At 44.2% G+C, this 23,061-nt stretch overlaps 1 protein-coding gene across 17 annotated transcripts in view; it reads left to right on the top strand.

Annotated features, from left to right (window-relative positions):
• Positions 1–18,991, top strand: part of EPHA5 (EPH receptor A5) — a 195,789-nt gene extending 176,798 nt beyond the window's left edge. For 9 of the 17 annotated variants that reach the window (XM_005484643.4, XM_005484639.4, XM_005484642.4 and 6 more), the window contains 4 exons: positions 37–186; positions 4,683–4,876; positions 7,792–7,947; positions 16,156–18,991. In XM_005484643.4, coding sequence (XP_005484700.2) covers positions 37–186; positions 4,683–4,876; positions 7,792–7,947; positions 16,156–16,261 — 606 coding nt within the window. In that variant the 3' untranslated portion in view covers positions 16,262–18,991. Of the gene's footprint in view, positions 1–36; positions 187–4,682; positions 4,877–7,791; positions 7,952–11,580; positions 13,673–16,155 lie in introns of those variants that run through there. The other 8 variants (XM_074540967.1, XM_026791988.2, XM_026791989.2 and 5 more) reach the window with 3 other exon arrangements.
• The last annotated feature ends 4,070 nt before the right edge of the window (positions 18,992–23,061 follow it).

Below are 23,061 nucleotides of genomic sequence, written 5' to 3'. Positions count from 1 at the left end.
TTTTTGGGGATTTTTCTCCATTTCTTTTCCATTTAGGGAGGGAAGATCCCCATTCGATGGACAGCGCCTGAAGCGATCGCCTTCCGCAAATTCACATCTGCCAGCGACGTCTGGAGCTACGGCATCGTGATGTGGGAGGTGATGTCCTACGGCGAGAGGCCTTACTGGGAGATGACAAACCAAGATGTAAGCACGTGCCAGAGCCGCTGTGTGATGGGACTTTGGGGGCCCAGCACTTGTTCTGCTGTCGGAGAGGCAGAATGGGGACTGGAGGAGGAGAGCTGCTGTAAGAATGGCTTTGCTGCCCCATGCCAGACAGAAATGATCCTCCCTCCCCTTTGATGCTGGTTTTTTTGCAGCAGCCCAGAACAGGCTGCGTGCAGAGGGAAATGTGTCTGCACAGAGGCAAGCCTGCTTCCCCCAGCAGCCCGCTGGAGCTTCACTAATGCTGTTAGAGCTGGAGCCTGTCCCTCCTCTGCTTAATGACAAAGGCCTGCCAGGGGATAGATGCTGATAAACTGGCAGCATTTCAGTTGTGTGTTCAAACCCCTGCAGCCACGTAAAGCAGAAACCCAAGAGAGTCATGGTGAGGGCTTTTTTTCCCGGCAGGAAAGCTGGGTGATTTGATCTAGTGACAGCAGTCCACAGAGTTCCAAGAGTCTTGGTCATTCTTGCATTGCTGATCTCAAGAGAATAGTTTTGCTCCAGTTGTGAACATCTTGTAAGTCTGTGCTTGCACAGCTCTCATTCATTTGTAGTCTCCTTTGAGTTGTGTCCCCTTGCTCCTGGGTTCCAGTGCCCCCTTGAGTCTCTGACCTCGAGGCCACCCTCTGAAGCACTTCCAAACAGATGCCTGGGAATACTCTCTCCCACCTGACTGCAGCTCCAGTCCCAGCCTGGGTAAGGATCTTTTGATCCTACTGCAGGGCTGCATTCTACCCTGAGCTCACCATCAACATCTGTCTTTGTCTAAGGCTGAAAACATTTAAGCCTGGGGTAGCCAGATTTTCTAGGTCCTTCCTTCCTCTTCACATCTCTGAGAACTATGATTTGCAAAGGTCTCTGAGAATGCCAGCTAGTTGTGAGGTCGGATTCACCAACGGGGCGTGTGGGGCAGCCCTGCTACCTGTGGAGATCCTGCTGCTGGATGGGTTTCCTCTGGGCACAACACTTGGTGTTTCATCCTTTCTGCTTTTTTGAACAGTGTTCCTATTCCAGCAATTTTCTTCTGTTTCACTGGCAGCAAGAGCTCTGGCTGAGCGTTCTGCTCTCCCTGAGTTTTGTTAGCAAGCCTTTGCCATCAGCGGATGTTACTACCTGTCACACTGAGCTGCTGTCTCATCTCACTTTGAGTCCAGGCGTGGAAACGAGTGGTACCTTTGAGATGGTCACGCCATGCTCCTTGCCAAGGACCTGAACACAGTGTTTGGCATGAATGCCCCACTGCTCCTGCATTGCTGAGCCTGTCACATTTGCAAGAAGTTCAGTAAAGCAGCATGTACCTACACAGGGATTTATCTTAATCAAATATAGAGACTTGCTGCCATAGTGTGTGCAGAGAATGCAGGAGTTGAGAGCCAAGCTTTTGCACTCACACTGAGCGCTGTAACTATCTTTAATGCTGATGTACTGGCACAGCACAGATGTTGTTCCGTAAATGCCAGGCTAAGATTGAGGCTGGTGCCAGGGAGGTAATGGTCTGTGGCCAGGGGAGTCCCTTGTCTGAATCACAGCACTGTGAGCATCCACACTTTACAGAACTGTTCCAGAAAGCCCAAATGCCTCCATGTTCTGTGGGGTACAGACTTGCCTGGAATGAAAGCAGAAAACAAAGGATTACTGAGATGTTTATGAGCATCAGTTCCTGCTTAGGCTTTGCTCGTGTAACTTCTCTGTTACTTGCCTCTGCCCTTTGGCAGATGGTAAGTGCCTGGATGGTGGTGGCATAGGAACTTAATTCAGTGCTGTCCCATATTTCTCGTGCAATTCTTCCTCCGTCAGCTCCTGAAGGCCTCCTCTTCTTTCCTCCTTGTGTTGACAGAAGAGTCAGTGGTGTTAGATACAGCACTGGCTTTTGTGCAGAGAAAAAAGGGGTCACATAAATTCTGGACTCTGTTGCACAAGAGTTTCTTGTTGTATGGCTTGTAATTAAAGCACATAATTTTCAAGCACAACTGATGATGAGCAAAATTATTCTCACCCTGTTACAGATGGCTTGCTTTAAAGGAGGTGAAGTGTAAAAGGGCAGAAAATGTTTTAAGGCTACAAATTACATTTTAAAGTCATGCTAGTTTCTGGATGGCCCTCTAAAAATATGCTTTGGCTTGACCACAAGATAAGGCTTTGATGCAGAAATTATGCAGAGGAATATTGTGGCCTGTGTTGCACAGGTTGATAAGCTAAATAACCACAGTGGTTGATTTTTAGTGTTCAGACTGGTGAATCTATGAAAACACCACTGAGTGTTGCTTTGCTTTACTGGAATAGACTATCCCAAATTGTCCTCTCCTAAACATCCAGTTCAGTCACCCCAGTCTGAATAGTGCTTGTCCAGAAGAGGAAGAGAGACAAAAGTGCCTCCTTAGGTGCAAATTCTAAACCCTCAAGTGTTACAAATCAGTAAGCACACCAATGAATGGAACAGCAAATGTCCTGTTTTCTTATTTTCTAATCACTGTGGTGGCTGCAAGTGACTCAGTCTTTCTTGTTTCTTTTTTTTTTTTTTTTGCTCCTCTTGCTGCTAGAGGCCTGAAGGCACCTTCAGATGCAAGAGTCTATTTCAGCATCCTAGCTTCTTGCAGCATTTTGATACCATTTACATTGTATCACCAGCACGGATGACATCCTGTAAATTGAGTTAACGCTATTGATTGTGATGTTACTGCCAGGAATATCCAGCACGCATAACCCCACTGCAGATATAGTTCAGATATTCTGATCTGGTGCCAGATGGTCTGCTCCGTCTTGCTACTATTTTCTTTCTGCTGCAGTTGGAGGATGACCCTTTATTGTTATAAATACAGACGTGGACACAGCAAATAGCATTCTCATGGCTGTGCCACACTGAAGCTTTTTTTCTTTATAGGGCAGCTGCAAATTTGGAATCAGGGTCCAACTGAAAAGCATGGTGTGAAGAACAGAGAGTATAAATAGCACAATGTGGTGGAGCTGGGAGCAGCAGCCAGGCCATAGAAGAGATCTCCTTGCAAGTGTAGGTTGGGTGGAGAGTGGTACAACTGCTCCACTGAAGGATAAAATCTCAGATGGGCAGAAAAGGACTGCACATGTTGTGGCCCGGATCTTCTGCTGTGCTTTTTACCCTTGGAGGAGGTGGTGAAGCCTCACCTAACTGCTTCTCTGCTATGTACATCCTCAGAGAGTTTGAGGTTCCCACTACTGCTGCTCAGTCAGTCTGGCTCATTCCTGCGACTCTTACACTTAGAAAAATGCTCTTTGATGGAGGCGGACAATTTAAAACCAATCCATTTTGAATTTTGAAGCCTTCTGAAATGCAGTGCTAGCCTGACACAGCTCATCCTGTACTACTCATCTAGCCACTAAAGACCACGACAACAATTCCCATGCTAATCACAGAGTCTTCTTTTTTCAACACAGGATATTTTCAAATTGTGAAATGAGTGAATGGCATTTAAGGTAGTCTTTGGAGTGGACAGTGAAGCACATGTGGTTTTCATGTGGTCATAGCAAATACCTGCTTCCAGCTCCTTTTCATCAAGGAATCTTGGGAGTGGAGGGTGTGAAGATGGGCTGCCACGACTCCCTTGGCACAGACACAGAACCTTGTGGCTTGAAACACAAGCTGCATTCTCCTGAAAATTGTAATGGTTCAAAATGGGAGCTGTGGGCTTAAAACCCTGCCACAGATCTGCCCCAAACTGGGGAAAACAAGTTGCCTTCCTCAATTCTGCCCTCATTTATTAATTTCTGTCTTTCAAGAGGGCAGGCAACACACATGCATATCACTTGTTTTAGATATAAAACCATAGATGGTTTGTATTTGAAATCAGTGCAACAACTCCCCTGGTTTTAATTTACATACTCTTGGGCTGACATTTTAAATTCCTGGCAGAAATGTGGCCACACTAAGAAACTACTAGACCCAGACAGTATTGAATGATATATGAGATGGTTGTTCTGCCTCTGCCTTGAATCCATCCATCAATTAGGATTCAAAGTCTCTTTTGAAATACAGTCAGACTTTTATTACTGTAATACAAATTTGTGGTCTAGCACATGCCTTTTCATTTAAAAAGAAGCCAACATCTGAATAAACAAAATCACTGACTCCAAGAAGATGCCAGAAAGCCCTGTAGGCTCTTTTTCATGGATTTAGCATAGGCTCCAGGAGTTTCCTGGTATATAACATAGAGGCCACAACTGAGCTTTGAACAAGTGCAACCAGGCAATCTGCCCCCCAGTTGCAGCAGTGCCTTGGCTATCTAGATTCATTTTGCAATGACTAAAAATAAAGTTATTCAACACATCCCATGGAAAATACGAAAGACAGAGGGGCACACTGAGTTTGCCTCTCATGTGCAGAGCTGGGGGGGTGGCTGGATTTTTTGTGAGCGTATTGCTGATCCCAAAGTTCTATGTTGAAGTCAGCTTGCATTTGGGCAAAAGATGAGGGGAAGAAGAGCCTTGTGTTTTGTGTCCTGCAGGTGATTAAGGCCGTGGAGGAAGGCTATCGCCTGCCAAGTCCCATGGACTGCCCCGCTGCTCTCTACCAGCTGATGCTCGACTGCTGGCAGAAGGACCGCAACAGCCGGCCCAAGTTTGACGAAATTGTCAGCATGTTGGACAAGCTCATCCGGAACCCCAGCAGCCTCAAGACCTTGGTTAATGCATCAAGCAGGTACAGACTCAGCCCAGAACCATTTCTCAGAGGAAGCTCCTTGTCTGAACACCCACCCCTAGGGCTGGATTCCCTCTGATTATTTAGCCTGAGTGTGTGTTCTTGGGGGAATGTTCCTGCAGCTTTGTTATGTCCAGGGAAGTTGACTCGTATCAACTTTTTCTGTTGCAGCCAAATGAGCAATTCACTCACCCCAAATGCAGTGCTGCTACCACAAAGAAAATTACAGTGGTCTGTCTTTCAGAAACAGGAGTTTCAGCAGTACTTTGTCTGTGACAAAACTATCTGTGCTCTACTGCAAGGTTAGAGAAGGCAAGGCTTGAGTGCACGAGCTACATAGTAAATACTGCTCCAATTATCTGCCTGTTGACTTTATCTTGGTAATACAAATGAAAAGTGCCTCTTGGGGAAACTCTTAGGATGTGCAAAGCTTATGGATGTCCAGGTACATCCTTCCACAACTATTCCTAGGCATGCTAGCCACCAGTACAAGTCGTGAGAGTTGTGGTAATTGGAAGAGCAGGTCTCCTGTTACCAAAGTACTGTACACAAACCCTTTGCTAAAGCCACATGAAGTGAATAGAACAGCCAGTTTGTATTTAAACATGAATCTGAATAGCTACACTGCTACAAGTAAGATAAACACAATCAAAAAATAAAGCTGCACTTGGGAAGAAAGAGCTAAGTAGTCTTGGAGAGGCTTTTTCTATTTTCACTGTAAGCACACATTTACTTCTGAGCCATCAGTGTTGCTAATCACACAGTCCCTTTCAAGGTCATAAAGAAGTTATATATAAATATATATATAAATATATATACACATATATTATTGCTGTTTCACTGATGGCAGTGGAGTTCCCCAGATTAACCATGGAAAAGGCCCTTCAGGAAAGTTTCTCCTCAGAGAAGGGATAAAAAAAGATGTGTTTTCTTTAAACAGGAATGAGGGAGATAAGATTAGGTTAGACTGGTGGTATGGGCCAAAAGAGATGTACTGCTGTGAGCTTGTGGTCATTTGTCCCCACCCCTTCCAAGTGAGCCTTGCACAGCTGCATGTGGCACATCTTCCCTGCTGCAGCTGGGCATCCCTCTGGTGGCATGGCCCTGTGCATGGCATTTCGTGCACTGAAAGAGAAGAAACGTGAAATTTCTGTTAATTTTTAAATACAAGCTAGATTTGGTTCCTCAGGCTATTTTACATGTGCCATTTACCATCTGAAGAAGAAATTATTAGCAATTAGATGTAATGTCAGTGCCAGCAAACCTGCAGGAAAAGGTTTATGACAGTATAAAATATGTGAGGTTTCTCTTTTTTCAACTCAGAACAGTTATTTTCCAGGCCTGTTACATGGCGTTTCCTGCACTCTTTTATACCAAACTGTTATGCCAGATGAGGAAAATAGGCAGGAAACCATTTCCTTGAGCTGCTAAGCGCTTTGCTGATGTTTTATTCCATGAATGGGTCCATGCAATTCCAAACCTCTCCTTTTCAGAGCTGCTGTGGATATTTTTGATATGGATGAAGCACCTGAACAGTCAGGCTTTGGGGCTGTGCTTCTATTCTCATAGATTGCTGTGCCCAGACCATAGTAATTCCAAATGAATCATAATTTCAATATAGAGCAGCTGTAAAGGATTTTTTTATATATGTAATATGTTCTTTATGGAAATTCTCATTAATGCAAATAAGGGAGGAAGTCACTCTCTACATTACAGCGTGTGCTATGATATCACTGGGTACCTCCTGACATTAGTGATGAAAATCCACTTCTCATTATGATTACTTAGGAGTTTTGAATTTCTCATGTGTATAAAATGTTATGGGAAGCCATTATATTCTTGGTACTGCAAGTATTCACATTTTATTAGACCCTTCAGCATTGCTATTAAATAAACAAATAATACTAATGTGCTCATAAAATATATGAAGATTCCTGAAGTGCTATAATAATATAATATCCCAGCTCTCCTTCCAGTTGAAAATCTTTTAAGTGTAATAGCCACCATCAGAGGCTGACCTGGAAAATGTTTTTTTTTACCTGTTGGTAAAAATCTTTGCTCAGGGCTTGTGTTAGCTGTGTGTCCCCTTTTACAAAGCAGGGAACAGATCTGGTTTCTTTCCTGGCTGACCTTGGACAAGGCCTCTCTGCTCTCTGCACATCATTAGTGGGGTGGTGGACCCTGCTTGTGCCAGGTACTGTGTCAGTGCTCCAGCTGTGGTGAAGGGTTATTATTTGCCTGGAATGCTTCTTCCGTGCGTGGCATAGCTGAGCAGGGAGCAGTTGCCTGGCAGGCTCTGAGGGAGGGTGTGGGAGCAGGAGTGTGCCTTGTTTGCAGGCTGGAGCGTGGCTGGAGCGTTGCTGCTCTCTGCAGGCTCCTTGGATGCTGTCTCCATCCAAGCCCCCCTCCCAGGGATTCTGCAGGAGCAGCCCCTGGACTGTGTAATGCTCCCTGGACTGGGAACAGCTGCCTGCCATCGATGCTGCTGCTGGGAAATGTAATTTGGGTTTCAGCTTCCAGGCTCTGTGCTGCCTTAAGTTAATTATGAGCTTTAAAGGTGGAGGAAGAGAGCAAAGCAGGAGTTATCAAAGCGAAGACTTTGAATTAGGAGTGACTGGGGGAGCCTACTTGTGGCCAGGAGGTAACTGGGGTGGATGCCACTCCTCTCCTCCTCTTTCTGCTTGTGGTGAGGACTGGAAATGGCAGGAGCTAACGCAAGAATGGGTGAGGTTGCAGGTGAAGTGCTGTGTTTGATACATTGCAGATCAAGCCTGCTAGGAGGATTTAGGATGCAGCAATCACTGAAAATGGAGAAAGAGAATCATCTTCACCATAAAAAATGCAAGCAACTTGAGTCATGTCTTGTATCTCTCAATACTGATTTTGTTTGCTTCTTTGTTTTTGCTTACCTTTAGAGTGTCAAACCTGTTGGTGGAGCACAGTCCAGTCGGGAGTGGTGCCTACAGGTCGGTGGGTGAGTGGCTGGAAGCCATCAAAATGGGCCGGTACACAGAGATCTTCATGGAGAATGGATACAGCTCAATGGATGCAGTGGCTCAGGTGACCCTAGAGTGAGTAGTGTCCAGATCATTTTCACCTCATTTCTTGGAATTGCAACGGGAGGAGGGAGGAGAAAGAGAAATCATCCAAGAATATGTAAGGATGAGGCTGCAGAAAGGGAAAGCATTATCCTGTGTTTGCAGTCAGCAGTTTCCTTTACAGCATCTCTATTGATAACAAGTGCAGGCAAGACTAAAATTTACAATTACTACATTGGCAGCCAGTATTTTGTTTCCTTTACTCACAGAAATAAATTAATGCATGAGTTTCTGTAATTGCCAGGCCATCCTCTTGACACACTAGCAGTTGATTATTTGGGATTACCAACAAAATAAACCCTCTACCCTACCAGTAAATGCATAGGTCCCTGCTGAGACAGCCTGGCTTCACAGCAGATGAGCTGGATTCATGGCTGATCTGGATATAAGCAAGTGAACAGTGAAGCCCAGTAAGGTGTGGAAATGCTACTCAGCATAACCAAAAATAGGTAAGAGCTGATGCCAGTGCAAGAGCATCAGCAACCCACAGCTTTAGAGGACAGGCTTCCTGAACGAGACCCTTTCTTCTGAATGTGCCCGTGGCTTTTGCACGTGAGTGTGACTGCAGCTGAGGCAACAGCCTTCAAATGACTTGGTAAATGCCTCAGGGCTGCTAATTTGCTATGCTGCACCTTTAATTGCCTGCCTTGCTTGTGAAATTGTGTCAGTACTTTCCTGCTGCTGCCTGTGCTGTCTCAAACTCCCCTCCAAGCCTGCCTTTCTAGCTGGGTTAATTCGAGTTTAGCTTACTGCAGGCATTAAGGCAGAATGGGAAGAATTGCACTCTGCTGCTTTGGAGAAGGTTGTGTCTCCTCTGACCACATGCAGATTGCCACTGCACATACAGAATTGCTTCTGAGGATTAAGAATAAACCAAGAAAAATTCCCCTACTCCACAGAACTGCAGCATTTCCTCCTGTCTGCCCCAGTGCTTGCTGTGGAGCTTGCTGCACAGCACAGGAGTGTGGGGCAGGTCAGTGGCATCCCCATGGAGTTCAGTTTTCCATTACACACACAGAGGAAGTGCAGGAGCCTCTCTGCTCTCACTCTGATGTTATTTGCTCCACCAATACCATCAGTATTTGCCCCTTACACCTGGACTCATCCAGTCTTTTCTCAGCCATTCACATGAAAACCCTGAGCTAGGGATGAAGTCCTCTCCAGCAGCTGTCTGGGGAATCAGGGTACATGGATTCTTACCTGGATCCTCTTTACAGCTCCTGGGACCCTTACATGTTGTTTCCCAGCCTTGTCCTATAATTCTGTGTCACTTTACTTGGGCTTCCGAGGACTTCACAGTTTAGACTGATAACCTACAAACATGGGCCAAGGAAGAGGGCATCCATCCCCAGGCTAGTCAGAGCCCATGTGGCAGAAATAGCTAGCCAGAGGCTGAATGGGGAAAAGGGGGATAGGATGAAGCAGTAATATATGGAAAAGAAAAACATTGGAGCATTCCTCTCCACAGTACCACCCCAATCTGATAACGAGAGCAACTTCTGGTAGAAAATGCAGGTTGTCTAAAATCCATCACAGATTTATTGCTGTTTGGCTTAATTATGTCATGTCAAAGAAGAAAATTAGGCTTCTACCATGTTCCTCTTCAGAATTTTCTGTGGTTTGAAGAGCTCTACATGAAAGGCTCAGAAGTAAAATGCTTTTGTTTGGGTCACAGAAAATGTTGACTTGAAACCCAAATTAGTGGGTATTTTCAACAGCAAATTAGAAGTTTACTAAGTAAGTTTACACTTACTTGTGTAACTTTAAGAGGGATCTTACTATCCCTCCGACACTGTCTTAGCATGCCATGCTGCTGACAAACATATTCCTTACCTTCAAATTCCCAATGTGCAACATTTCAGATTATGAAGTAAGATCCTTAATTTGACATTAAAATTTAACTATTTTTCTATGTTTACCCTTTAATATTCTGGAAATTTTAAAAATGTCCCCCCAAAATCTTTTCTGGTGATGCAAAAAGTGCTTTAAAATGGTTTTTCTGATTGGCAATGAACCAAGAAACCAATTACCTGCACAGTTCTAGCCAGAAAGGCGAATTGGTTTGAAAGGCTTTAAATAAGATTATAGCTGCCAGAGATGCTCTGACTCTCACCAGCTGCAAAGCCCCTCACCATGTCCCAGGATGTCCTCTCTGGCACAAATGTCATCCCACTGGTCCCAGTGGAGACAACATGTCTGAGCTGCTCAGCCTCAGCTTTCTTCTGGGCTTTTAGAACAGCAGAGCAGTGTGAAGGACCTGATGCCTGGCAGCCTGGGGGAGATTTTGGGTTTGTTGGTGTTTTTTTAAACTGGAAGGAGGCATTTCATGGATCCATCTTCCATCTCAGTTGAAGCTGATAAAATGTTGAAACCTATTCCAGGTAGCTATCCATGTCAGCAGATAAATTCCCCCTGGCCACCCCAGCTGCCTGTGGACAGAGATCCTTGCAGAGATGCCTGCTTGGTTCTTCTCTGTCAGCCCTTTGCATTGCAGAGGTGGCTTGGCAAAAAGGCTTGACCCCACTCAGGTCTATTTTTGGAAAACCTGTGGAAGATTAATCAAAGGCCAAGTAGCCATCCAAATCAAAACTTCTCTCATCCCTCTCAGAAACAGTAAAAAAAAGAAAAAACAGCAGATTCTCAGCTGTTGAAAAAAGAGAAACCATCATAGCAGCTTAAGAGGAAAAGGGTCTTGTAATGAAGTCCTGAATTCAGTCTGATGTACACTGGCAGACTGCCCTTAAAAAATAAAGTAAGGGAGAAAAATGGCTCCTGGTGGGCTCAGCTGAGACTCTCATGGGTTCTGCAGAAAATAAACACTAGAACAAGCAAAGTTCTTTAAAGGTTGATATACGGAGAGGGGTTGGTTTTCTGGAGGTTTTAATTTTTTTTCTCCCTGTAAAAGGGAGCAACAAAACATTTTGTACTCTACAAAGGGAGAATTCAGGTTAAATGTTCCTTGTCATTTTTAATAGAGGCAACTGTTCTGTATATTCCAGAGCTGGGACTTGGGGGGATCGGGTGAAAAGATGATCTGAACATCTGAAAGTAGCTTGCTTTCCCCAAATGACATCAGTAAATCAGTCTTTACAACTTAAGAAGTTGCCTTCAAATACCATCCAAAATGATCTTTACCAAATTCAAACCGTGCAAGAGAGAGATGTGGAAATTAGATGGATAATTGCTGTCAGAAGAAGCAGGACAAAACATATGATAAATGTAAAGAATTTCTAAAATCTACTGAAAAAAACCTACTAGTGCTGTAGGAGGAGTTGGCCATGACACTGACAGGACTGGTAATTGTGGGTGCCCAGCTTGTGCTTCTTTACAGGACCTAGTTGAGATAGTTGATGTTCAGCTTTTTTTTAAAAAAAAAACCTCCCTCCCCTGGCATGAAAAGCAAAATCCTGATTACCATTCTGATTCTTTCAAACTGATGGCTTGATGCATTTATTCCAGAAAATAGTAGTATTAGTGACAAATTTCTGAAAGCAAAAGATTGAAAATCTAAGATGGATGGATGTCACCCCAAGTCCTAAGCTCTGCCTGCTTAAGCAAAGACCTGAAAATGTATGTGTTCAAACAAAGAGTGATTTCTACATTTAGCTCTAATTCTTGCAAAGGGATGAATCACCTTGTGAAAAGTGGAGCCTCACCCTCCACCCTCTCTTTCCAACTGGATATCAGACTTGAAGGGAACCTTTCCAGTGGACCAGACCTGCTCTTTAAACTTGTGGACCACCTAGTGACTTTGAGTGTGTCTGGAGCTCTTTCAATCCACTGCAAGAATAACTTTACCAGGACAATACTCAACAATAGATAGATCCATGACATGAGTTTCAGTCTGACCCTTGACTGGACCAATTACTAACGATGTGGACTACATATTTTCACCTTTTGAAAGATCTGTACTCACTGAATCTCAGGACACCCTGTTGTTTGTTATTAGATGAAGAGCTCTGAATATTTGTAATAATATGTGTTGTGTTGCTTTGCATTGTATATATTTTTCTTCTAAAATAAAATAAATTATTTATTAAAAGTTATACTGGATGAAGAACATTTAAGAGTTCACCTGCTCCAGATGCTTATTCTTAACCTAAAATCTCAGTCCTGGGATTTTGATGCTGTGTCTGCTTCTAAACAAATTCTCATCTTGTAATCAAGTAAAATGGGAATTATGAATAAGAGCAGATGAACTCTTAAAACAAATTTTTTTAAGTCCTCATTTCATGCAAATGTCCCTAGCAAGCAGATTCCTCTCTCTTTAGCATCGTCTGAAGGTCCTTGAGGTTCTTCTTGTTTCCCCTCATTCTGACAACTAACTCCATGAGTAGTCCCAGTCTGCATGGGCAACAGTAGTTACATCACGTGCAGAAGAGTGGTGAGATCTGCCCTGGATGGGAGAGGAAATACAAAATTCCTGTGGTAGGCTGGCGGCTGCTGACCTCGGAGATCTTTCAGGACTGTGGCCCTTTTGCTTGCATGACTAAACTGGCTGGTGAGGGGGTTGTATTTTGTGTGGCAATCCAGTCCTAGTCTACACTGTGTTTGGCAAACTGGTCCATGGTGTATAAGTAGTTCTATTTGTAAATAAAATGTTTTAAACCTATTTCTTACAACATGGAGACTGTGAATTCAACCCTTGCAAATGGAGGCTATTGCAGGGAAGGGGATACTGTGTTGTCACTGGCATGTTGCAGCTGGGCTTCATGCAAGGCAGTGGTAAGAGAGCAGCATGCATGCAGCTGTGCACAGGCTGCTTGGGATGAGCTGACACCAATTTTCCCCTTTATTTTCACAGCTTTTCAGTCAACTTAGGGAAGCCTTTTAATACCTTGTTGGCAAGTGATTCAAATTCCTGCCTGCTTTAATGTCCAGTCCTACATGAATGAAAGAAGTGAAAAGATAAGCTTCCTCCCTAAAATAAGAGTAAAAGTTGTCTCATGGCTGGGGAGGCCAAGTATTTTGAAGCAGGGAGAGCACCCAGCACATGGGTGTACAGGTCTCCACTGCAGAGGCACACTCAGAACCCAACACCAGGGGTCAGGTCACTTCCACACCAAGGAGCAGCCTGGACCCTGTGCCCACAGGTCTCAGTTGTGCCTTTTCCTGCAGGGAATGCACATTTTTATTGTAAAGCCCCAGAGGGTGTCTGCACACATCTCCTGTCCAGAGCTGAGCCCAGTGAAATGTCCATTTGGCTGCAGTAACCGGAGCCAGGGAGCTCTGGACTGGAGCTTAAAGGCAGTTGTTCTTGCAGCCCTTCAGCACAGAAGCTGTTGGGGATTTTTTGTCCCCAAACCAACTGATTTGTGCACCCAGTTCTGTTCAAATTTGTCTTCTGCCTTACACCACTTTAGGTGCTTCAGCACTGGATGCATGGGAGAATGCAACGTGCTGTAAATCATGCTTGAAACATCAAAATTAAAGCTCCTGCATTCTCTAGGCAGTTTTTAGAAAGTTGTCTTTGATATGTGCAAGGTGGCTTTTGAATAAAGCTGCTGATTTTTATACTTGACAAGCATCTGGTTCAGGAACTGTGTCTTCTGGTTCATCTTTGCTGAGGTGCAAGACCCCACAAAAGTGTTTTTCCCCTCTCTGAGGAGTCCCCCATGCTTTTGGCTGGTGGCTTCACATTTGAGAGGATTTGATATTCAAAAAAAAAAAAAAGACTGAATCCCTGGTGAGCAGTTAATGTATTGAAACCAGAAACTCTTTTTTCTTCTTTCTCTTTTGTAAATCAATGAGACACTCCTCAAGGATATTGAGTTAAGGGGATTCAATATGGGGAGAAAAAAAGGCTGTGTAGTGAACTGGGTGGGGGGTTTATTGGACTGATGGGGCTGTGTGTGAAAGGCCAAGACATGCATGCTTTTCTCTGAGTCTGAGGCTGTTTTTTTCTAGCATAACGTGCGAGAGTGTCAGAAATTATACATCTGTGAAATACGTGGTACTGGATTTTCAAAAGAGCTCAGCTTGCACTTTAGATACCTGGAAAAAAGAAAAGCTGATTTTTCAAAAAGTGCCAGCAGAGCAGGACTCAGCAGGGGAAAGATGGATGTTGTCTCTTTTAAAAAACAGGTCCTATACTGTGTTGGTTTTGGGGGTTGGTTTGTTTTTTGGTTTCTTTTTTTTTATTTTTTTTGATCTCTGGTGTGAACTTCCAACTGTGCTGTGTACATAAAATAAATTGCATGTAACAATAGCATTACTTCATTTTCCTTCATTATTAAGATGGCTTGCTGAACTAGTTTCACAATTCAGTGGAGGCAGAAATGAAAGCATGTCCCCCTGAGAAGGTAGACACCTTTTGCAGGTGCTGCAGCCTTTTCTCTGCCAGGTAAGGAGCACTGCTGATGTGTCTCATTGACCTCCTTTGCTCTGTGCCCCTTACGTTATGATTTCCCTTTGCATCATCAAGAAGCATTGCTGAAAAAGGGTAAAATAATGAAATTATGTGTTTAGCCTGAAGCAAAAAACTTGGTATTTTCCAAATCAAAAGGCAGAAAACATGACAGTCCTTGGAGAAGTACAGATGTAGCTTTTGGCTCCAACTAGTTTATGTGCTAATGTATTAGCCTTCACTCAAGACTGCTTTTTATTCAAAGTAGCGTTCATCTGTGTAATTTGTGAACATGGAAGATTGGTTGTTACTTGCACAGGAGTTTCTGTCCAGAATGTGAAGCTGCTGAGAGAGGCACACCTCCATGGGTAGCTCGAGTGAAAATGTTTTGGTGCTCCTCGCACCCTGTGCTCTCCTGCAGCCCAGCACACAGCCCTGCAGTGAACTGTAGGCCAGGTTTACAGTTGTGTCTCAGGTGATGGTTGGGCTCCCAGGTGTTGCTGGGGATTTCCAGCCTTTGCATGAATGCAGCAGTGTTGTTTTAAAAAGCAGCTGCGTGATCAAGGACACATCTCTGTGGCTTTTGGTGCAGAACTTTCTCCTAAAGAGTTGCACACAGGGTGTCAGCAGCTTGGGGATTCACAAGTGTCTCAGCAGGACCACAAGGCACAACTTAGAAACATCTTTAATTCACTCCAGTGTGGAGGTAGAAAGTGCGGGACTGATATTTTTCTATCAGTGGAAGTCTTCAGACAAAACACCAAATCTCTTATGGTCAACCTGCTTCTCTAAGAGCTTCTGTGTCTTGGGCTGGAAACATGTATGCAACTGTCTTGATGCTTCTGCTGAGCTTTTATTCCTACAATTTCTTTGTTAATGCTTTTCTACCCAGTAAGAAATTTCTGCAATTACACTCTGCCATAACTGATGGCTTTACCTGGCTTAGAGGTGTCGTTGATAACCCAAGGTCCTGCTGTGCTATCTCCAGGAGATGATTTGTCCCACTCCTGTCTTTGGATGGGATAAACTGTATAACCTGGAGGTGCCTCTTAATGCCATTCATGTGAATCACATGAAAGTGATTACCTTCATCTATACACCTGAATTTTGGAGGGTGGAGTTGATGACAAACAATCTTTCCTCCTGATCCTGCATTTTACATTAACTGCCTTATTTTGCAGCTTTCCTGTAGTGGTAGCCCAGTAGGCAGAATCAACACAAATGCCCTTGGCATCTAGAATTCACCTCTCCAAAGCAAAACCAAATGTGGGTTTATGGCAAGATTTGCAAAGACACAAAGGGGAGCTGCTTTGCTAATTCTTGTTGACTTTAAGGAGTCATCAGGATGGTGGCCGCACTTGAGGCTTTTGCCATTTGTGTTTCTTTGGCTTTCCCTCATCTGAAGAGGAAGAAAGCACGGATTGACCTCACTGCTCATATCCAAGATCAAATACCAGCCTCTCCCATGAGAAGAGGAAACAGCAACACGGGCTTTCTTACCTGGCTTTCCTCTTGGAAATAGGACTTTTCACACCTAGCAGAATCCTTGGCCAAAGATGATACTGGCACTTTGCTGTCTGGCCTTTCTCCTTGGCCAGCGAGGTGATCTCATTCAAATCACATCACCTCTCTGAGGTGCTGTCAGCCATAAAAATAAAAAAAATTAAAAAAAAAAAAAGAAAAAATTTACAAATGGGGAAAATGAAACCTGCCAACTAAACTTGGCTCTGGGAGCTGTCAGTGATAACAGGTAGGCACTGGCAGCAGCAGCGCGTGCGGCGCGTGGTGTGCGCGGCGACGTGTGCCATGGAACCAACGTCTGCTTTCTCCCACAGGGATTTGAGGCGTCTGGGAGTGACACTTGTTGGTCACCAGAAGAAGATAATGAACAGCCTTCAGGAGATGAAGGTCCAGTTGGTGAATGGGATGGTGCCGTTGTAACACGGTTTTTAAAGTTGCTTCCTCAAGTGGGTCGGTCCTGCACTTTGTACTCTAGCCCTGAGATTTATTTTGAGTAAAAAAACCAAGAAAAGATAAAAAGGGGAATTCAGTGGTTTCTATTACTGAAGGACATTGGCCTCTGCTGCAGCATTTCTAAAGCAGTGTTTGACTAAAGTTTTGCTTTTCTTCCTATTTGTGTCCTCATTTTCATGAAGTCAATGTAAGATGCATGGAACGTGGAAACGAATCTGCTGTACATGAGGTTAACCAGTCTCTTGAGCTTCAGCGGTGATGACAAGCCTTCCACCACGTGTTGTCTGTACATGGGAGGTACATATATATATATATAGCATCTTTGTATACTGAATTACAGCAGCACATGGTAATGCTTCCAAGGACTGACTTGAATGGCAGATTTTTGTGGCTGTTCATGGACTCCCGATAGCTGCAGTTTGCTGAAGTATAACTTCGAGTCTTACTTGTCTACAGAAGTGTATTGAAGAGCAATATGATTAGATTATTTCTCGATAGATATTTTGTTTTGTAAATTTAAAGAAAAGAAAAATAATGCTGTCACACAGCATTAAGTTATAGAGAAAACTAGCATATAAACATGTCGCTTGCTCCGTGGCAAATACAATACAGGGTGTATATTTTGTTTTCCTCCTTCTGTGTTATCAAGTTCTTTTTATTTGCTCTTTGGGGAGGATGATACATGTTGAAGATGTATATACTGTACAGTTTGCTACTCATCAGGTACAAGACTGGGACTCTTTCCTTGGTTTGTTCCTTTTTTCCTCCCTCTTTTACTCAGTCTCCTTTTTGTGTTACCCCCATGCTTTGTATTTCTGCTGCAGTTTGGTTTGATCAACACATAAAGCCTTCAGGAGTTTTCATTATGTATATGAGGTAGAAGGAAGTTGCTTAAATAAAAGATGTTGCCCCCGCCCCCTTCCTTTACACCATGAGTTGAGGACATCCAGAAGAAGAGAAGTAAAACATCTGGTTCTTGATGGCCTCCAGCAACAACGTGGCATCGATTTTCTGTGTCCTGGCCAAAGGTGGCATGGGATTGCCTCTGCACAGGTGCTTCCGCCCAGTAGCCATCACCCAGTGCAGCCATCACCTCTGTTCCCAGAGCCCAGGAGAGAAAGCATGAGGTGGTTTTAGCTGGAAGGAGGGAATTTTGTTGTTCCTTTTCTGATGATGTTGGTTGAGGCCTGCGGCGCAGTTTGGAAATGAGCCTGTGGCATCCAGTGTGGAGATTTTGTAGTATTTCCCCCACAGTGGTGGGAGTGGGATTATTTTTGGAACTGTACTGTCCCAAGCTGTCTCTCAGCATTCTAGGCTTGCTGTGGACCTGGCCACTTTGTGACAGAGCACAGAGGGGAGGGGAGAGCAGAGCAGCCAACATGGTCACAGCGATGGCATCCTGAGGGCAAGGAGATGCCATTCACCTGGGGCTGGCACAGCTCAGATCAGGACTTGGCTGTAGCTGCGGCTCAGTGTAGCCATTAAAGCCCATGGCTGGCACTTTCAGAGGGACCTGAGCACAACCCAATCCCCTGGGAATCAAATCAAGAAGTATTTTGGGATTGTCCTCCTATTTTTATTGTAGATAGGATTAAACTGCACAATTAATTTGGTATTCATAGGTTGGGCTTTTATTTTGTGAAGACTTTGATAAGGATTTTAAAACAGCTCAGTGGATTGCAAGGGTTTGTTATTTCTGTAAATGTATTGCTTCCTTAGAGTTTGGATAGCATCTTGTGGCATCCCTCCTTAGCAATAACATCAATATATAGAGTTGCTGTAGCTCCCTTCATCCCCAGTGCTGCAGAGCCAAGCCCAAAGAGCTCAAAGAGCCAAAAGGAGGCCTGTGTCCTTCATGTCTCACAGAAACAGGTGTTGCAAGGCACCTGAAGCTGTTTCAAAGTATTTCTTTCATTTCCCCCAGCCTTTGGATGAGATTTGATACACAGAATGTTTTTTTTTAAAGAAGGGAAGCACCTAGGAGAAGAGGTCAAGTGTTTTTTTCCTTAGCAGCAAGGCTTCTTCAGGCAATATTTTCCTGTCCTGAAATGGCCCCCTCCGCCTCTGCAACTGCCGAGTTCCTCAGGAATCAGGAGAAATCGGAGGGAAAAGAGCCACAGTGAGGCCTAACAAATCTTGATAGTGTCATTTCTCATCCCGTTGTTTCATTTTGGCAGCCACCAGACCACAAAAGAGGAAGAGGGTATCAAGACATAACAATTTCGGTGCGGAAAAGAGATTTGTCATATAATAAATAAGATTATTAGAGCTGTCAGCAGAAGAGTCTTGAGATTATTTGTGCCTCCCTGTCTGCAACACTTGGGAAAATACATGTAGGAAGACAGAAACAGCTCATTTCACCAGGAGGAATCATTCGTTTGCCTGCATCCATCGGTGGCACTGAAATGCTGTGTGCAAATATGTGGCACTTTCTGCCCATCTTCTCCACTCAATCCTGTCCTGTTGGCTCTGTGGGAGGAGTTGAACTTGGTCCTTTTTATTTCCTGGGCTCTTAAAAGCAAAATCCTCTTTTCATCACTTGTATTTCTGGAATACCTACCAGATTCTGGAGTAATGTTCAAAATGACAAACCAGTGGAAAACAAAACTGTTCTTAAGCCAGACTGCATTTGTAAATTGGGAACCTCTTCTTGCTTCCTCCAATAAATAAATAAATAACTTTTTCTATTTATTTCAAGAGCTGTTCTTGCTACAGATCTCTGTATAATGGACCTTGTCTTGGGGCTAAAAATAAAAGGTTGTTTTAATGTGTAGGGTCCAAAGGGTACAGCTTCTATGTCCATGAGCAAATCACAGAGACAATGGAGGTTTTCAGTTCCCATCCAAAAGCTGTAAGAACTTTGTCATGATTTTATGTATTGGGGTGCAGCAGAACGAAATGACAGCAACATTTGGCTGGTTATGTTCTTGGAAAGGGCTGTAGGTGGATTTCCTGCCCATGGTAAGTCCAAGCACTTTGCTTTCCCAGCTCACTACTGCTGCAGCTGAGCCAACGGATTCAATTTTTTCCAGCATATTTCGCTGATAATTGAGAGGGAGGTATTTCAAAGGATCCAAAAGGTGGACAGGCTTTTATTGATACAGTTTTTCATTTTGGGAGAAGAAATGGCTTGTGTAGACTGACGCCTTTTCATTGTGTAGCAACCACTTGGAAAAACTACTTCAGCATTAAAAAGGAAGACTGATATAAAAGGGAGAAAAATCATTTTAAAATTTTATTTATTCCTCCTATATGTTAATAGTGAGAAGAATAAAAAATAAAGGTCAATTTTTTTGTCTGTTCAATGTTGAATATAATGTAGAAAGTCCCAGTGCGCAAGAAATTGTGACTCCTTGGACTGCTGTGGACTTGAAATTAGATGTTAAGGCAGGTGTAAAATACATCAGTAGCAGTCTTAAGATGAACACTTAGTTGCCAATCCTTTAATGTAATTCCTTAGTTCAGGTAGGGCAGGAGCTGGTGCATCCAGTGCTGCCAGAGCTGCAGTCTCTGTCTCAGCTCCTTGCATCAGTGTTTTAACTCATAGGAGGCTGTAGCATTGCTGTGTTTATTCCTCCCCTTTCCCCCTCTTTGGACGCTCTCTGTGCATTTTGTTTGTGTACATGGGGGTTTTTTGTAGTGTAAGATGCAAAATTTTCTATTTTTTCATAAAAATAAAAACCTTTGGCTAACAGCAACACCCAGTTGTGGATAACACGTACACTTGACCCCTTGACTTCCCACAAAGCATCAGGATTCCTCCCCATGGAGAGGAAATAAATTCTCTGTATTTTTCTCTCCTAAACACAGATTTGGTGCTACTCTTGTTGTCCCTGAGGGAAAGAGAGGCCTTTGGGATGAGTGAGACATGTAGACCCACAGAATGCATCTGCCCTTGTTACAGGCTGTTCCCACTTTTCTCTGTTTTGGGGGGAAAATACGCTTTTTTATGCTAGTTGTTAGGGCAAAGGGCTTGCCAAAGCCCCAGATCAGTCCCTCACCACATATCCCTCAGAAATATTTTTTTTTGTGATTTTTTTTTTCCCCTCCCAAGATGTGATTTTTCTCTGAGTTTTTCCTGGAGGGGCCCCAGTAAGCCCATAACCAGCTGGAGCACGCACCACCACATCCCCTGCTCCATGGATTTGGGGGCATCCACATGCTGCAGAGGGGCATGGGCCAGCCCTAAAGACAGGTGGGAAAAGCCAAGGGGGAAACACTGACCTGGGAAAGGTCTTAATGGAGGTGGTGATGGGCAGCCACCATCTTCTTGTCCACTGCTAGAGGACAAAGGGAAGAGGGGCAGATAAAGATACTGTGTCTCCTGACATGACAGGAAGCTGTGGCAGATGATGGGTAGTGGCCAGGAAAGGCATGACAGGCTGGGACAGCAGGGGAATGCTGCCTTATATATTAAAGGGAGCACAAGGTCAATTGGGTTAGCAAATTGAGGTTGTCAGCAGCTTGGATAAAATCCCTCTGGATTGATGTGCCAGTCCCCACTCTGTGTTCTCTTGTTCAGTTTGACTGCTGCTGGACCACAATGGAGGCAGAAGCTGCAAGGAATCAGAGGACAGAGGGAAGAACTGTTAATTTGCCCATGCAGACAACATCCTTGATAGCTTCAAGGGGACAGAGAGCCTGCTAAGGAGAAAACACAAACATGGCAAAACTTTCATTAAAAATCAGATTTGGCTGCAAACTCCTTCCACAATGTTCCATCTTAAGTGAGAACTAAGGAATTATGCAATTTCCATGAGTATTTGTGCTCAGATTGGCTTCGGACCAGCTTTTCAACAAATTTCAAATCAGCATTTGCCTATGATTTTCCTCTGCTGGGCTCAGACTGAGAAAAAGCACTTGCACTTCATGGCCACCAGCTAGTAAATTTACCTGCACAGACAGGTAAGGTGCTTCACCTTCAGAGTGGGTCCTTAAGCACATGCCAGGCTTGTTTTTGGGTGGTTCTTGTGCACAGCCTCTGTTCTGGTCCCTGAATCAATGCACAGCTGCATCTCGAGTCGCAAGCACCAGCTCTTGTGAATGCTTAACAAGCTGTGCTCAGAGTAATATTCTCTGCATCACTCTTGTTTGCAGTAAAGCTGAAACAAACTGCAAGGCAAGATGATGGCTGTGCTGGAGACATTGCAGGGCAGCTAAACAGTAACTTGGACCTATTTTCCTATCCAGTAATATAAAAATGAGGCTGAGGGGGCTCTGAACCTCTCCCCTGCTGTGCCAGCCTGGAAGGGTTCAAGGCTGCAATGCCAGAATCCCCAGAGGATGCTGTGGCCCCAGGGCAGGAGCAGCGGGGAGGCTGCTCCCCATCACCCCATGAAGCCGAGCTGCCATGCAGAAAGCAATGCAAGATTTATGAAGCTGTGGGGAGAAAGAGCGAAGGACTCTTCATGTATTTTTCATGGGCTGAGCTGCATAAATAGCATGCAATGCATAAACTGTGACTGGATACTTCCACAAAAAAAAAAAAAAAAAAAAAAAAAAAGGTGGGAACCAGCAAGCAAAAGAGATGAGATAGCTTTATTCAAGTCAACAGGGCCTTCTCAAAGTCACCCTCAGGTGCATTAAGAAGCAGCCAAAACAGCATAACCTCATCCCAGAACAATTCATCTTTGCTGGTATGTGGAGGGACATGGACCTCGAGGACTGGAGAAGGGCACAGGGTGGCAGGAGAGAAACTACCCTATCCACAATGCCTCAGATGTGGTGGGGGACTTATGGAGATGCTAGGACAAACTGTTGTACCAGGAGATGGGTCAGTGTAGAAAGTGAATGGCACTGGGGCACAGAGAGACAGCTCAGAGTGAGGCAACACTGGAAAACGAGGATGCTACTGGAAGACTCAGTGCAGGGATGAGCGCTGAAAACGTGATGTTCCCTGTTGCAGTTCCCTCAGCAGGTGCATGTGTGCTTCCAAGTGTGCAGTTTTAATAATGCATCTGCTGACAGAGCTTAAATTTCATGTACATGAAGACAGGTATCAAAACAATCTCGGGCTGAGATTGGGTAGGAAAAGGGAGCCAGAGCAGCATGGTGGCCAGCAGAAAGCTTTGCCATTTTGCAGCCATGATAGCAGACCAGGGTATGTTTGCAGTTACTGCATGCCATAGGATTTCCAGGGGACAAAAGCCTTGGAGAAACAGGTGAGAAGTGTGTGATGCCACTGAACACACCCAGTGTCTCTATAATATGACTGCCTGTGGGATCATCTGGTGTAATTCCTTTGGGAGCTGCTGGATGTTGGTGGCTGCAGGCCCCAACAATAATTGACCTTTGATAGCCCATTAACATATGGCTCGTTATTTTCCTCCCATAAAGTCCTGTGAGCCAGCCATGGAGGTGATTCTTACTCCTTTATTTCCTCACCTTTGCCTGGGGTCAGCTCAGTTACTCATAGCATCAGCTGTAGTAATATCCAGCAAATTGAGTGTAAGAAAAGGAGATGCTTTCTTACACTGGTGTGCTGCTTTCATAACCCATTAACAGCTCTAACCAGGTTTTTTTGACCCCAGAACTCTTCAAGCTCCCCCTTAAATGGCCAGCGGATGCATTTGTGCTGGTGAAGATGACTTATTTCTCTCAAAGCTTATTTTTTAACTACAAAACCAAAGGAAAAATCTTTCAAGCTGAAAAAAGAAAAAAGCAGAAAAACTGTGAGATAGGCTGCCTGCCGTTTTCTTGGTTTGCTCCCACTAAAGACCATATTTATTACAAGAAAATAGAAACCCCATGGATTTCTCTTCTGAGGT

This window comes from Zonotrichia albicollis, chromosome 5 (assembly GCF_047830755.1).
Source record: "Zonotrichia albicollis isolate bZonAlb1 chromosome 5, bZonAlb1.hap1, whole genome shotgun sequence".
In the NCBI taxonomy this organism is placed as follows: domain Eukaryota; kingdom Metazoa; phylum Chordata; class Aves; order Passeriformes; family Passerellidae; genus Zonotrichia; species Zonotrichia albicollis.
This window is presented reverse-complemented; position numbering and strand designations above follow the sequence as displayed.